The sequence below is a fragment of the Etheostoma spectabile genome, unplaced genomic scaffold, assembly GCF_008692095.1.
Source record: "Etheostoma spectabile isolate EspeVRDwgs_2016 unplaced genomic scaffold, UIUC_Espe_1.0 scaffold406, whole genome shotgun sequence".
NCBI lineage: Eukaryota > Metazoa > Chordata > Actinopteri > Perciformes > Percidae > Etheostoma > Etheostoma spectabile.
This window is the reverse complement of record NW_022605605.1, coordinates 277784-295085: the sequence shown is the minus strand read 5'-3', so window position 1 is coordinate 295085 and position 17302 is coordinate 277784. Positions and strand designations below refer to the sequence as shown.

General features: G+C 48.1%; 1 protein-coding gene across 1 annotated transcript in view; it reads right to left on the bottom strand.

Annotated features, from left to right (window-relative positions):
- Positions 1-281: 281 nt before the first annotated feature.
- The window catches only part of LOC116686626 (titin-like), a gene marked incomplete in the record, with an annotated part of 242683 nt that continues 225662 nt past the window's right edge, over positions 282-17302 (bottom strand). The window contains 15 exon segments of the mRNA XM_032511647.1: positions 282-1612; positions 1711-1982; positions 2019-6772; positions 6883-7488; positions 7609-7914; positions 8003-8578; positions 8973-9272; positions 9614-9916; positions 10223-10807; positions 11617-11919; positions 12918-13220; positions 13554-13853; positions 14312-14599; positions 14997-15590; positions 16422-16703. Coding sequence (XP_032367538.1) covers positions 1743-1982; positions 2019-6772; positions 6883-7488; positions 7609-7914; positions 8003-8578; positions 8973-9272; positions 9614-9916; positions 10223-10807; positions 11617-11919; positions 12918-13220; positions 13554-13853; positions 14312-14599; positions 14997-15590; positions 16422-16703 — 9740 coding nt within the window.

Below are 17302 nucleotides of genomic sequence, written 5' to 3'. Positions count from 1 at the left end.
TATACTATAGGCCCACAGGACAGTGGTGTTGAACTGATGATGACCTCATGGCTGAATGATGATGTCATGAGGAGGTGTGTCCAGAAGGTGTAGGGTTGATCTTTGAGCCAATAAGAATCTTTGAGCATGATTCATCTGATCGCAGGTCGACCCTTCTTCCTTTCATGGAAGTCTGTTCACTCTGTGAATAAAGCTGCGTTCAATCTAAAGTCATGTGATTTGTCTTCTCCATCTTTTGCGAGAGTCACCCGACATCAGAGAGAAATACGCAGGAGACGCGGTGTTGTGCTGAAATCATGCTTTATTAAATCAGAAATGCATAACACTCAAGGAGGATGAAATATCACTCTACATCAACAGATGAATTAAACCAAAGTGCAGGGTGAAACACGACGTTCTTCAATCTCTCACAGGAGATGGAGACTCTGTGGAGAAGGTAGAAGACCCTGATAATAACAAGGTGAAATCACTAAAAGCTACAATCACAACGACACACACACACACACGTTAGCTAGCTATCCTCCGAGAGACGGCGCTGCGTCTGCACAGGAGAGACGGCGGCGGCTTCCTCTTCATTCGTTGCCAGAAGATGTTTTTACGTTGTAGGAAGCCGGCGCGGCCATCTTGTGCAGAAACAGCGCTCTTTTTAAAATATAATGATCTGAGAGTGCAGGTCGCTGGCACTCTGCGCTGGTCTTTAAACGATGGTGGGTCGACGCAGTCGGTCTGGGCACAAGGCCGGTTCCTGCTGCTTACATGAGGGTTATGCAAACAGCACTCAGGGTCTTACGCCCACGGTACAACTCGTAGGAATCTGTATCGCACGCAGACGCGTGTCCAAAACGTCCATTTGTCTTTGTGTTTCGAGACATCAGCAGGGAGCCTCTCCACCTGCTGAGGCAATCTTAAGACTTCAACTCTTGGTTGAGGCACAGGTTTTGGTTTCTCGCTTCGACAGGGTATTCGTTCCTGGTGAAACTTTCTCCTGCTTGTTTTCCTTGTTATTTTGTTTCAGTTAATATTCTTGTCATAAATAACAATGCATACATTTTCCCATAACCGTTCAATTCGGCTATATACATTATGTACATGTCACAGAAAAGTGGTTCAAGTCATAATCAGGGCCACGCGGAATCTGTGGATGCAGAATTTTCTGCGGATTTTAGACAACATTTCAAATTAAACTCATGTTAACGTCTTCACTTCAAGCAGAAGTCCACTCATTTCTGTAGATCTTCATCTGGAAACTAAAACAACATAAATCCACAGATTCCGTTTGGGTCTGGTCATAATTGTCCAATATGGCACATTTTATAACAACTTTAGACTTTAGTCTAGTTTGGCATAAATTAATGTCAAGTTTGGTACAAAAATAGTTCATATTTACAAGAACAGAAATCCAGATCTTTACCACGTAAGATTATCGCTGCTAATTCACTAAATAAAAGTGTGTGGAAGAGGGAAACAGGGATATAAATTAACTTTTGTTTTTTTTACATGGAGCACATGAAACGTTGCAGAGTCGGTGGACAGTCGGAGGACGTCGCCCCCCTTCATGAAGAAGCCTCTGAGATGTCGGCCCTCGGAGTCGGTTCAGCGTTCGGTTCGGAGCCTAAAACAGATCAAAATGACAAGAGTTTACGATAGGAAGCGCTAGCTTTAAATACTGAATCAAGGACTTCCACAGGCAGGAGGACCTGGTTCTCTTACCTTGTTCAGTTTGCAGGTTGTTGACTCGGCTTCTATAACTCCTTCGCAGACGGAGTCGGGGATTTGGGAGTCGGGGACTTTGGTGTTGGAGATTTTGGCGAGACAGGGGACTTAACTCTCTGAGGGGATGTGATTGGCTCAGGGGACTTGATTCTCTGAGGAGATTTGATTGGCTCAGGGGACTTGACCCTCAGAGGAGATTTGATTGGCTCAGGAGACTTGATTCTCTGAGGAGATTTGATTGGCTCAGGAGACTTGATTCTCTGAGGAGACGCAGTTGCCTCAGGGGACTTGACCCTCAGAGGAGATTTGATTGGCTCAGGGGACTTGGCCTCTGGGGAGGTGATTCTGGTGACCACTTTCTCCTTGGACTCAGTCTTGCGGATTGTCAGAGTGAAGTGGGCTTCTTGTTTGCCTCCGGCATTTTCCACCCGCAGAGCGTAGCTTCCTCCATCCGACATCTCAACTGCAGAGATCTCGAAGGAGGAGTTGTACTGAGTAGAGACGATGTGGTGACGGGCAGAGGGACCAATGGCTTGTCCTTCGTGCAGCCAGGTCACAGAAGGCGACGGTTCCCCGTCCACATCACACTCAAACCTGGCGTTGTCTCCCTCCTCTACAGTCAGGGACATGGGTTTGGTCAGGATCTTGGCAGGGACACTTTGCTTCTCCTTTGTCTTCTCAACAACAACGGTGGTCTCCTTCCTAGTTTCGGTCACACTTTCCTTTACTGTTGTTTTAGACGAGGAGACGTGGTACACCTCGGTTTTTGTCATTTCTTGCAGCTGAGCGGATGGAGCCTCCTCTTCTGTGCGGAGCGAGGAGTAGGCAGCAAATTCTTCTCCTGCTACATCCAACGTGGCGTAGTCAGAAATCTCTCCTTTGGCGTTCTTGCAGACCACGCGGTAAGTGCCAGAATCTTCCGTCACACAGTTGCTAATCTTGAGAGTGAGAACCCCACTGACGTTGGTCATGTAGTACTTGCTTGACTGAGAAATCTCTTTTCCGTTGTGGAACCATTTGACCTCAGGCTCGGGTTTGGCCTGGACATTCAAGGTGAACTTGGTGCTGCAGCCATACGGTACACGGTGAGATCGCAGCCTGATGGTGATACGAGGGCAGTGGTCCAGGCTGAAGGGAGCCTGCGTCACCACCTCGGTCTTTCTCTCCATTGATCTTCTCTCTGATCTCAGAGCTTGCTTTCTCTCCTCATACCTGGAAGCAAAGTCAACTTTAGGAAAGCTCACTTCAGTCTTGGCAGCTCTCTCTGGGGTAGATCTCCTCAGAGGTTCAGACGCCGGGATCTTCTTGATCGGTTTAGGGATATATTCGGAGGAGAAAGCAGTCAGGTGCTCGGATTCAACGCTCTCAGAAACTGTCGCAACAGAGACAGTTGTTTCTTTTTTGGTGACGCGAGTCTTCTCCTCAAACTCCATGCGCTTGAGTTGACTCTTGTAAGTGGTCATTCTCTGAACAGTTGTGTGTGGGCGCAGCAGCTCGTGGTCTTCTTTCTCTTCGTACACCCTCTGCTTCTGTCTCGGGGCTTTGAACGTGGCTTTGTCGTGACGCTGGCGGAGGTCAACGAAACTCGGGCCAGCCTCGTATTTAGAGGGAATTCGGTAGGAGTCGTATCTGCGTACTTCTTCTCCCTCTTCGTCGTCACTGTAGACTCTTTTGGGAGACGAGGGACGCAGGGCAGACAGTTCGAAGCGAACTGGGCTGAGGCTCGGTGGAGAAGCAGAGTAACCAAGCTCCAGCTCTTCCTCCAGACGAAGCCGGTCCTCCTCTGTTCTCTTCATGGACAGGTACTCGTTCACAGGCAGCAGTAGCTCCTCGTCCGACAGATCACCCAAAGACCTCCTCCTGATCCTGTGGTAGGCATCCATCTCAGGGGAAGGGGTGCGGTGCCTTGCAGGCCTCACAGTCTCCAAGTCGTCCTGAGTCACAGCTGGGATTCTCCACTTAGGCTTGTACTGGTCCTTGATCCTGATTGGCACCTCGTAGAACTGCTCCCATCTGGAGAGGCGAATCCGTTTCATCCTCTTCTGCTTGATTTTGTCCATCGGCTCAGGGAACTCGTACTGATCCCGCAGGACTTTGTACCATTTCATGTCGGAGAGCGGCTGGAAGTGTTTAATTTCCGCGTCCTCCTCAAGAGCAGCTGGGTTCATGACACGAGGAGCAGGGACGTCGTAGGGCATACGCAGCCTCTTCTCATCTGCACGCTTCTTCCTCTCCTCTTTTTCTTTCTGAATCTCAGCCTCAGTCTTCTCACCCTTCTTAGTCGTCACAGCAGGTTTGAACATGGTGGCCGCCTCTCTGACGGCTTGTATCGCTGCGGGTGGTAGAGGTGTAAACACAGTGCCGGCCATAATTTGAGACAGCCTCACCTTCTTGTCCATTTCCTCCTTTCCAGCTATCTCTTTCTTCTCCTTTTCGCTCGGTTCATATTCCTTCTTCACATGAGTGGAACGTTCCACTTTGAGCAAGGCCTGGCAACTGGCAGATCCAGCAGAGTTGGTCGCAGTCACTCTGTATATACCCGAGTCCTCAGGCAGAGTGTCTCGCACATGGAGGATGTAGTAATCCAGACCCTCGTGGACGACCTCAATAGATGGTCCAAAGGCTAAAGGCTGGGCATCCTTCTCCCACTTCAGTGTTGGGTGTCCGGATACTCTGATCTCAAAGCGTACGTTCTGGCCCTCTCTGCACTCCACATTTGCCAGCAGGCGTTTGAACATGGGCCTCAGGGTGAGGTCTGCTGGTTTAGGTCGAGGAACAACAGTAAGACGAGCCTTGCAGCTGTCATCTCCGTACCTGTTACGGGCCACGACGCTGTACTCTGCGTCATCCTCATCCTCAAGTTTGTGTATAATCAGCTGGTACAGGCCCTTGTCGCTGATGAAGGTGTATTTCTTGTCGTCAAATCCAGGGATGAGCTTCTGTCCTGATTTGTGCCAAACGACACGAGGCTCCGGGTGAACAGTGATGGTTACGCCAAAGCGCACATCCTCACCAATGTAGGCTGTGCGGTTGGTCAGAGGAAGGGTGAACTCTGGTGGCTTCTGCAGCATTCTGGCAGTGTCGACCCTGCGCTTTGTTTTCTTTACCACACGAGTGGTGAAGAAGTCCCGGTAAGATCTAACACCGTTGATGAACAGCTCTGCGTAGGCGCTGTCCTCACCATACTCGTTCACAACCTTGCATCTGTACGTGCCATCATCTGCTCTAGTGACCTTGTTGATGGTGATCACAGCCAGGCCATCTTCAAACTCAATTTCATATTTGTCACCAGCTTCAAGTTGCCTGACGCCGCAGTACCACGTCACCTCAGTTGTGCTGTCATAGTTCTCGATGTTGCAGGTGAACTTCACGTTGTCTCCCTCGTTCACCACATGGTGGCCAATCTGGCCTCCAACAGGACCGTGTTCAAACGGAGCGATCTTCACCTTGGCGACAAAGACACCGCGCTGGGATCTGATGGAGCCGCCGCTGGCCACGCGAGCTGCAGAGACAACAGTCTTCCACTCTTTCTTTACCATTGCCTGGTAGTATCTCTTATGTCTGCCGCTTGGGATCGCTCTGGTGCTGATCTCCTCTGCGGGCTTGGTCAGCCAAGGATGCGCCAGAGCCTCCGCTGCAGTCATACGATGCTTACGTTCCTTTGTTATCAGGCGGTCTGTGAAGTCCAACGCTTCAACGCTGACCTGCTTGAAGGACTCGTCTTCGTAGCTGTAGGCGGCACTGGAGATGTTGTCAATCATCTGTTGGTTGGTTTCAGCGGTGAATGGATTTAATCCACTGAGGAGGACATAGGCAAGGACACCAACCGACCACATGTCTGTGACGCTGCTAACCATATCACTCTGGTGAATCTCAGGCGCAGCATACTCGGCTGTGGTGTACTGGACTTTGATTTGGTCTCCAGGAGTCAGGTGTCTGGCTTGGCCCAACTCAATAATCTTCACATTAGAGCTGGTTCTTGTTGTGTACACGATGTTCTCAGGTCTGATATCAAAGTGTCCGTAGCTCTCTTCATGCAGGAACTCAAGAGCCGAGCAGATCTGCCTGATGTAGTTGACAATCTCACGTTCGTTCAGCTCAAACTCGGCTGTGCTGAGGCGCTCAAAGATGTCAGAGCCGGAGATAAAGTCATAGATCATCACCAACTCCTCTGGGCTGTCGAACGACTCGTGGAGGAGCAGGAAGTTGGTATGTTTGGCGAGATTCAGTGTCGCAATTTCCTTCTTGATGATTGCTTGATCAGAGCCTCTCACCTTGACATATTTAGCCATGTAGGTCTTCTCAGAGCTGATGCTCACACAGCGGTGGACAATGCCAAACTGACCTCTTCCCAATTCCTCTGCAATGGCGTATTTGGTGTGCATGTTCTTGGCTTCGGAGTGAATCTTGCCCTTGGGGACACGTCCAGTATCGTCAACCTCCCTGTCATAGAGCAGAACTCTTGATTTGTCCTCCTTGGTCATCACAGGTCCACTGGTCTCCGATGGAGCACTCTGTCCAAACTTGTTCTCAGCGATGACTCTGAACTGGTAGCTGGTTCCTCCGAAAAGATTGGTAACGGTGTAGCGGGTGTCACGGGACTGGACAACACGCTCCCACCTCTCAGCAGTGGTCGGGCACTTCTCAATGATGTAGTTGATGACCCTGCTGCCTCCGTCATTTGCTGGGGCCACCCAGTTCAGTGTGACTGAGTCTCGGGAGACGTCGGTTGCTTTGATACCACGTGGAGGATCAGGAACATCAGCTACATCCAGCTCAACTGTCTGCTGATCAATGCCAAATCTGTTCTTGGCACAGACAATGTAGAAACCAGCATCCTTCTTCTCCACGCCGTTGGTGAACACCAGAGATGTGAACGATCTGGTGACGATGACCTGGTAGTGGCCGTTGCTGTCGATAAGATCTTGTCCCTTCTGCCATGTGATGACAGGATCTGGTTTGCCGCTGAAAGGAATCTTGATATTGACTACTTCTCCACGTAGGGCAGGGATGGCTTCCTTGTCCTTCAGGTTCTTTGGCAGGTTGATCTTGGCTGGGACTAGAAATGAGAGAAATTGCTTAAGTGAGATTTCATGTTTTTGTTGAAGTTTACAAAATAGCTTAATATGTTTAGAATACAATAGAAAAGGTGGGTCTGTGTGAACTTACCTTCAACGTCCAGAGAGATGGTCGCACAGATGGAGCCTCCCTGGTTGGTGGCCCTGATCTGGTACACAGTGGAGTCTTCCTCATCAGCCTCGGTGATGACCAGCTGGTGGTAACCTCCCTTGAATTCCTGTATCTTGATCTTCTTTCCATCAGAGTGGACCTCCTTTCCTCGTCTGAACCATTTAATCACAGGCTTGGGCTGCCCTGTGATCTTGCAGACCATGGTGGCGTTGCTCTTGTATTTGACGCTCATGTTCCTCAGTTCTTCCTTGAAGGCCGGAGCTCGGACATCGACGGCTGTGGCTGGAATGATGGGAGCCGTCTCCTCGCTGTAGTCACTCTGTCCCCCGAGGTTCTCGCACTTCACACGGAAGATACACTCGACCCCCTCGGTCAGGCGCTTGACGGAGAACACCGTCTGTTTGATCTCGTCCTTGGTCACAGGAGTCCATTCACTCCATTCCTTCTTGTCCTTCTTTTGCTTTTTCTCAAGGCAATAGCACTTGATCTTGGAGCCACCGTCGCTGAGTGGAGGCTTCCAGGAAACCACACAGGAGTCCTTGGTGATACCAGAAACCACTGGTGACAGAGGAGGCGATGGTTTCTCTGTGGACGACAATATAAAAATCAGAAACTTGCCAGAACATTTGTAATGTACTTCTCTTCACATATAAATGGTAAATTGATTTATTAGATATTTTGAAACATATATGAGATTAATCTTACCCAGTTGGCTCTTGATAAGGATAGGGGACGTGAGCTCCAGTGGTTCGCTGTTTCCATAGCGATTCTGGGCATACACACGGAAGAAGTATCCGGCGCTGTCAATGAGGTTGGGCACACGGCAAGATATGCCATTGACGGATGATGACACCAGTTCCCACTCAGTGCCCTCCTTGTCCTCGCGCTTCTCCACGATGTAGTTGGTGATCATGCAGCCGCCGTCGTCTTTGGGGGCCTTCCAGCTGATGATGACTGAGTTCTTCAGGAGGGCGTCCAGGACAATCGGACCCTGAGGGATATCAGGTTTGTCTGGAAACACAGAAAGGATTAGAAATGCATTACTAATCCAATATTCAAAAATTCTTGCACTCACTGCAGTGAATGAACATGAACTCACCATAAATCTCAACGTTGAACGCAGCTTCAGACCTGCCAAAGTGGTTGTGCAGTCTGATCCTGTATTTGCCTCCGTGGAGCCTGCGCTGGACGTTCTTTATCACCAGGTGTGTGTAGTGCTCTGTGGTCTCAATGCTGAGGTCCTCTGTGTTTTCAAGGGTCTTTGCCCCCTGCAGCCACATGATCTTTGGCTCGGGACGGCCAATGTAGACAGCGTGGATGCGCAGGGTGGATCCCAGGCCGGCGTAGTAGGTCTCCTTCAGCGGGTAGTCTGGATTGAAGGACGCAGGGGCCTCCAGCACCAGGACGCCTGTGGTCTCTGCTTCTCCGGCGTCATTGAATCCCTTGCAGGTGTACTCGCCCTCGTCCTCCTGTTGGTCCGTCATGATGGACAGGGAGTGGTTGCGGCCGTCAGAGCTCATCTCGTATTTACGAGACTCAACAATCTCTTTGCCGGCGTGATACCACTTGATGTCAGGGACCGGTCGACCAATAATCTGGCACTTCATGACAGCAGGCTGGCCAAGCTTGACCGTTACTTCATCCATTTCCTTCCTGAGGCCCGGTTCAGTTTCAACTGTACAAACAAAACAATAACTTCTATTTAGGAAACGCATGTTCAGTAATATCCCAAAGTATCGAGTCAAGTCACTCTGGAAAAACAAGTAAATGCTTACACTGCAAATGATTTGGTTCTTACAAGATAAAAAAAAACTTTTAGAAGTGATGGATAATTCATCTTGTTTTAAGAGTGAATTTCTTATTTTAAGTCTTCAAATTTCCACTATAATCTCAAATTAAGCTGCATGGACGGATAATTTCCCTTGATCTGAGGACGTTTTCCCTCAGATTTAGTGTTTTTATCTTGTTTTTAGACCTTTTCTCTCAGATTTAGTGTTTTCATCTTGTTTTTAGACCAGTTTTTTGCAGAGTACAACTCATTTCTCCACGGTATCTTCGGGTTTCCTCACCACTCAGTTTGGTCCTGATGCACGTGGCGGTCCTACGAGGTCGACTCATCCCGGTCTCGTTCTCAGCGAACACTCTGAACTCGTACTCGGTGGCCTCTGCCAGGCCGGGCATGGTGAACTCCTTCTCCTTCAGTCTCTGTTTGTTGGACTTCTTCCAGGTGCTCTCTATGGACTTCCTGTACTCCACCCAGTAGCCCAGGACCGGCTTTCCACCATCGCACTCCGGAGCTCCCCAGCGAATGGCGATGGCGCTCTTCGTCACGTTCACTGTGTCGATCTCGCCCGGTTGGCTGGGCTTATCTGGAAGAAAAGAAACAGAATACAACTCAGTTTACAGATAGATGGATAGATGGATAAATGGAGGGATGGATGGATAGATATATAGATAGATAGATGGATGGATAGAGAGAGAGAGATATATAGAAAGGTAGATAGAAAGATAGATGAATATTGATCCAATAAAATGGGAAATTATAGTGTTACAGCAGCAAAACCGGTCACACAGTACAGAATATAAATATAATAAAATACTAGGAAACAATATTATACATACATATATACATATATACATATATACACATATATATCTATATATAGATATATATCTATATATCTATATATATATATATGTGGAGACTCACCGAACGGATCCTTGCATGAGACCAGGTCAGATACAGGACCAGCCTCGCTCTCCCCAATGCTGTTGACGGCGACGATGCGGAACTGGTACTCTGCGTCAGGGGTGAGTCCAGGTACCGTGAACATGGTGGAGGGGGTCTTGGTCTGGTGGCGGGACCAGGTCTCAGCGGACACAAGTTTGTACTCGATGAAGTAGCCGGTGATGGCAGACCCCCCGTCGTACTTTGGTCTGGACCAGGCCAGCGCCACCGAGCTCTTGGTGACGTCCATGATCTCTGGGGGGGTGCTTGAAGGCTCGGGGGGACCTGGAGAATGCAGATTATTTTTAGATCATTACTAAAAGAAAACTAAAAGATTTCTGTTTTATCCTCTTCACATGCATGTGATTTATAATCATACTGACACCTATATTCAAATGATGCGGATCATAATTACTGTTGATCATGTTAATGGGTGTTACATCTACATCTATATATATATATATATATATATATATATATATATATATATATATATATATATATATATATATATATATATATATATATATATATATATATATATATATATATATATATATATATATATATTGAATATATATGAATACTTACAGAGAGGGATCCTGGGCACCAGCGGCTGCTCTGATTTGAGCGAGGCGCTGATGCCGAAGGAGTTTTCGGCGGTGACCTTGAAGTGGTACTCGGTGCCCTCCCTCAGGCCCTTGACCAGCAGCTGGGTGTCCGTCACTCGGGAGTCCACGGTGTACCAGGCGTTCCTGGCCACCTCGCGTCTCTCCACGATGTAGCCCAGGATCTCAGAACCCCCGTCGTCCGTGGGCGTCTTCCAGGACACCTTGACAGAGTTGGCCTGGACCTCCTCAAAGACCAGCGGTCCTTCTGGCGCGCCCGGGCGCCCGATGACCTTCACCTTGATCTGCACCTTCTTCTTGCCGACCCTGTTCTGCAACAGAAGCTCGTAGACCCCTGAGTCGCTCCTCTCGGCCCCTTTGATGACCAGCTCGCTGGCGTCCTCCGTGGCGGCGATCATGGCGGCGGGGGAGATGGCGCCGCTGTCCTTGGACCACGTGCACGTCGGGTGGGGTTTGCCCTTGATGGGCAGCGAGAGGCGGACCACGCCTCCTTGGCGGACCACGTACACGTCTTTGTATTTCAACTCCAGCTCGTAGTCCGGAGGTTCTGGAGAGCAGAGAGTCACAAAAGTGAGTTTTCACAAATGAGTGAAAAATATTAACTTATTTCTATAAACTGTGCAAAACAAAAGATGTGTCTTCCTATTAAAAGGGACATTGGAACTGATATATCTTATATAACAAAAATAGATGTTTAAAAGCAAATCCCACATCAAAATAACTAAATAAATAAACTAAGAAGACGTTGTCAACCCTTGTGTTGTCCTTCCGGGTGAAAATAAAATAAGAAATTAACCCTTTTTAGTCACTGTTTTCCAACTGTCTTGACGCTTTTTTAAAGGTTTTTGTTTCTTTATTGTGAGTTTTATTTCCATGACCATCAGATTCACCACTGACACTAACATATATTATATATAACATATTTTATTACTCATGTGGTATTCATGACCAATAAACCTCATTTATATGAAATTATACCTATTTTTTTCTTTAAAAAAAGCTGATATGAGTTATTTTGAATGATAGGTAAGATCAGAGGAACATATGTTGGAATATGTTAAAGTTAAGTCCACTGATTCCTCCCAATGCTCTGAATCTTAACAAAACTCCCAAAATGAAATCGAGGTAGTGAATTTAATCATAAATTACAGTCAAAGAGCGTTTCTATGGAACTATCCGAGTCCTTTTGGTGCAGTTTGCTTGAAAAAAAACAGGGTTGAGTCAAACCAGTGAACTCTAAAGTAGATTAATCGCCATTGATTTTGTATCTCCATTTTAACCCTTTCACCCTGCATCCTTACACCACTACACCGGACCCTGCTGCAGGTGTAGTCCTAGCAACCTGTGTGTCCTTACCAAGCATCTCGGTCACGAACACGGTCCCGGGCACCTCGGCGGGCTCCCCGGAGCCGCCGGCGTTGCACGCCATCACGCGGAACTTGAACTCCTCTCCTTTGGGCATCTTGGTCAGCGTGTACTCGCAGATCAGGGACGGGGTGGTGTTGCACTTGATCCAGGCCAGGGTGCCCACCTTCTGCATCTCTATCAGGTAGCCGTCCACCCTGGCGTCGCCCTCCTCGTCGGGGGGGCTCCAGGCCAGCGACACGGAGGACGGGGTGGTGTCGGTGATCCTCGGGTTCTGGGGACAGCCCGGTGGATCTGAGCAGGAAGAGACACACGTCTATGAAGACTTTGGATACCCCCCCCACCTCAGTTCTACAACTCAAAGTAACCAAAATGGATGCCAAGCCGGGGTAGTTAGCTTAGGGGCCATGTTGCCAGATCAGTGTGATTGGTGGAATATTAGCATTAGCATTAGCATGGAGGTTTTCAACTGGATTTCACCTCTTTTTCCACAGAAAGACTGATTTGAGGAAACATGATCTCCCAGCTGAGGTATGTGTAAAACTAGTAGTAGTATATTGTCCTTTCATGTCCCGCCCCGGGGACCACAGATGTAAAGTAGCTGTGTAGCTGACTCTGGTCCAGGCCTTGAACTGTGCATGGTCCCTATGAATAAACTAAGAAATAAAAATAAAAACTTATTTTTGTGCCTCAGTTTCAACGGGGTCCTTGAAGTTGTCGGACACGTCTTTCTTTCTAAATATTCAGTCATTTGAACAAGGGAATTTTTTGTTTGAATCGTTTTCTATCACTTGGGAAGATTGTGCTGAGAAGTACATGACCGTACTTCTCTGTCATTTTAACTATATTTATGTATACATGAATGTATGCATATATATTTTTTATTTCAATGTTTTTACATGTTCACTACTACTATTCTCTTGTCTATGTCTCCCGCCACTCCATGGCATACACAGGAGCACTTTCAGTAGAAGACTCATTCTCCCAAAATGCACCACAGAGCGCCAGAGGAAGTCATTCTTTCTTTCCTGGCCATCACTATTATTATTATTATTATTATTATTATTATTGTTCATCATTACAACTCCTGAGCTATGTAAACACCGTACATATCCACACTCCTCATATTTCTTTATATATATTTCTACTCTGATATTTTGCTATTTGTGCAACTGCAACACAGAGTTTCCCTTCGGGGGTCAATAAAGTATTTCTGGTTCTGGTTCTGGTTCTGGTTCTGATTCTGATTCTGGTTCTGGTTCTGGTTCTGATTCTGGTTCTGGTTGTCTCACCGATGGGATCCGTTGCCACGGCCGGTTTGGACAGCAGGCTTGGTTTGCTCATTCCTCGGGCGTTGATGGCTGTGATCCTGTGTTCGTACTCCAGACCCTCGATCAGGTCTGTAGACCGGTATCTGGTCATGGTGACGGGGTTCCTGTTGGCACGGACCCATCTGTCAGACCGGACCTCTTTACGCTCGATGATGTACCCAGAAACCTCCAGGCCTCCGTCTTCTTCTGGCGGGTTCCACGCCACGGTCATGCCGTCGCGAGACACATCAAAGATGGTTGGACGGCCAGGAGGTCCAGGGACATCTGGGGGGGGGACACATTAAAAACATGTTAAAAACATGTTAACAACATGAGAACAACATGAGGACAACGTGAGGACAACATGAGGGCAAAAAGAGGACAACATGAAGACAAAATGAGGGCAAGATGAGGACAACATGAAGACAACATGAAGACAACATGAAGACAACATGAAGACAACATGAGGACAATATGAGGACAATATGAGGACAACATGAAGACAACATGAAGACAACATGAGGGCAACATGAAGACAACATGAGGACAACATGAAGACAACATGAGGGCAACATGAGGACAACATGAGGATAACATGAGGACACCAATACGTCTTACTGGTCAGGCTCTTGCAGGTGACGATGTCCGACTGCAGGAAGTCCCCGGGGCCGTAGTGATTGATGGCCGCCGCCCTGAAGACGTACTCGTCTCCCTCGATCAGGTTCTCAAACTTGAAGGTGGGTCTGCTGACGGAGTCGCAGACGGGGACCCAGCCGGGTCGGTGGGCGTCTCGCTGCTCCACCACGTAGCCGCTGATGGGGGCGCCGCCGTCTCTGGCTGGGGGGTCCCAGCTGCAGGTGACGGTGGTCGCATCGATCTCATCGAACCGGATGGGTCCACTTGGTTCATCAGGTTTGGCTGTAGGGAGGGACGCAGGGGGGACATTACAGATTACACTGTTTATTGGTAGAAATCACTACACACACAGACACACACACACACACACACACACACCTTGTTGCATGTTAAGACCAAAGTGCCTTATTTCTATTTCAATAACTCCATATTTTTGGGGCTTTTCCACCTTTTAGTTAGATACGGTGCCTTGCTCCAGAGCACCTGGCAGGGCCCAGGAGGGGGACTGGCATCTCTCCAGCTACCAGTCCACACTCGACAGTCCCCCCCAACCCACCCCCCTACAGACTGAGCTACTGCCCCCGGATTAATTACTTGACTTCAAGCTGCTCTTCCTAAGTCCCCCCAACACACGATGAAACCAAGATAACTGAAATGAGTGCGTGGCGGTTCAGTGCTGAGATATTCAGCCCCCTGTCCCTGAGGAGAGACTAGAAATGAGCGGGGGGGTGGTTACTTACAGAGGATGACGACCTTAATGACCTCGGTGACGACGCCCACGGTGTTCTTCACCTCCAGGCTGTAGTCACCCGAGTCGTCGATGGTGGTGTCCGACACGCTGAGCTTGGAGAACTTGCCCGTGCTCTTGATCTTGATGCGGTCTGTGTTTTTCAGCTTGTTATCGCTGAAGTACCAGGAGCAGACGGGAGGGGGTCTGCCGACGATAGGCAGGTCCAGATCCAGAGTCTTCCCGGCCAGGACGTTCACCACCTTCTGGGGGATGCTGGAGAAGTCCACCACGGGCATCACTGGGGAGGACAACAGACGAGATACAAGCGCATGTAAGAACAGTCAACATGAACCCAGCTGATGGACGTCACCTGGACAGGAGCCAAGAAAAGCATCCTCCTGTTTTCTTCACTTTATTTTAAACTTTACATGTTTTAAATTTGCTTTGTTAAAAAGCCAAAATATAGTAGAGTGTAGTAATTTTAGGTGCTTCACCGCTACCAAGTTAACTGAACTTCCTCAGTTTAGTTAACTTGAACTAGAGCTGGTTTTCCCCCCTGGATCAGGTGTTACTGCAGCTCCTATGTGAACCTGAAGCCAAACAAGCCACAACTTTGTTCTGGTCCACTAGGATTTCCCATAGTTCCTTGTTTCCCCTAACATAGTGAACATAACGAACCCCTGCTGTGTGTGTACCTCTCTGTTCCAGGACGGTGATGGCGGTGACCATCTCTTTGGGCTCGCTGGCCCCTCTGCTGTTGACGGCTTTGATCCTGAACAGGTACTGCTCGCCCTCGTTCAGCTTCTCGATGGTGTGCTCGAAGTCGGTGGTCTTCAGCGAGGCCACCTTCATCCACTTGTCGGTGCCGAACTTGCAGGCCTCGATGACGTAGCCCGTGAGCCTGCTGCCCCCGTCGTGCTCGGGCTTCTCCCAGCCCAGCGTCACCGTGGTCTTGGTCACGTCGATCATCTCCAGCCGGTGTGGTGGCAGAGGCACCTCGCACACCAGGACCACGTCGGGGGTCTCGCAGGGCTCGCCGATGCCGTAGATGTTCTCAGGGAGGACCCGGAAGTAGTACAGCATGCCCTCCATCAGGCCATCGATCTTGTAAGAGGTCTTGCTGCATTTGGAGGTCACGGTCTTGTAGGCTCTCATGGACGCCTCGCGCCGCTCGATGATGTAGTTGTTGACGGGAGCGCCGCCGTCCACGGTCGGAGGTTCCCAGGAGATGGTGGCGGACTCCTTGGTCAGCTCCTTGATCTTGATTGGTCCAGGTGGTCCGGGGGTGTCTAACAATACAAATATACTCAGTTAAAATACAACATGTTCTAGAGCGACTGTATCAGAGGGGGTTTGGTTCGGGGAGCAGGTTTAGTGGCGGCATGGCAGAAGTCTGACAGAGGTCTGGGGATCCACAGGCCGACTTATTCCCTGTTACGTAATGTTCTTCTTCTTATTCAGTCACTCACTTTATAGGTTATTATGTTGATATTTTATAGTCAGAGTTCATATTTTATCACAATCTACTGCACTGATCAATTTTTTACTTGTTCACTATCATCGTTACACCCAGTCTACCAGAGTACCTCACCTGTGATTTTAATTTTTTTTTAATTCTTCTTCTTATGTATGTGTGTATATGTGTGTATATGTGTGTATATGTGTACATGTGTGATATATGTGTGTATATGTGTGTGTTGTGTTATGGTTGTCTTGCTACTGGATGCCTAAAATTTCCTTTGGGATGAATAAAGTATATCTATCTATCCATCCATCCATCCATCCATCCATCCATCCATCCATCCATCCATCCATCCATCCATCCATCTATCCATCCATCCATCTATCTATCTATCTATCTATCCATCCATCCATCTATCTATCTATCTATTTTGATGATTGACACTGGTATCAAACCCAAAGAGCCAATAAAATCAAAGGATCATCTCAAAATCCTTCCACAGCTCCATGAGCCCCACAGGGCATTCACAGTGGTAAACAGTGGTTATGAGGATGAACTACATGTTCTAATAATGAAGGTCACGTTTGAAAGAATGATTTATGCAAACGTAAAATGTGATTTATTTCAATGAACTTGTCAGACGTGCTGATCCTCTTACCGTAGACCTTGACCAGAATGTGGACTTCCTGTTTCCCGGCGGGGTTCTCGGCCAGCAGCGTGTATTTGCCGGCGTCGTAGCGGTGCACCCGGTCGATGATGAGCTGGGTGGAGGTCTTGGTGACCTCGATGAAGCCTCGGTTGTGGAGGTCCACGCCGGGCTTGGTCCACGTGATGGCGGGGGCGGGGCGCCCGGTGATGTTCACCAACAGGCGGAGGGACCCTCCGGCACGCAGGCAGATGGTCTTCTTCAGGTCGTCATGGAGCTCGAAGTCGGGGGTTTCTGAGTGAGAGAAGATTATTAATATATGGCCATCAGCTGATCCCTGTAGGGACGCTGAGATTATCATCAACATCCATTCATTTAATTTTAGTCTAAATAATTCCTAATTTCTGATTTTCTAACTCAAACATCAGGTATAATTTCCTATAAATGAGGTTTATTGACCAAAGATTCTACAACCAAAGGTAATAAGTTAGTGTTACGCATTGTTGAAAACGTCAAAAAAAGTGACAAACATTGAAAAAAATCCAAAGTGTTGAAAAAAAGGACAAAAACGTAAGAAAAATTAAAAACATCAACAAAAGTGTTGATGTTCAATGTTAAGCTGCCAATTGTTTTCTTGAGTAATCGATTTGTTCCATAAAACAGGGAAAAATGTCTATCCCAGTTTCTAAAATTTCAACTCCATGTCTTGTTTTTTTTTCAATCCAAACCCAAATATATTCAGTTTAAAATGATTATATGACGATAAGACTAGAAAAGCAGGAAGCAGCATTTCTGCCTACTCTGCATGAAACATGACTATTAATAGATGTTCATGTCCTAACTGTCCCAGCTCTGAAGGACCCAGCTCTGAAGGACCCAGCTGCCCCCCCCCC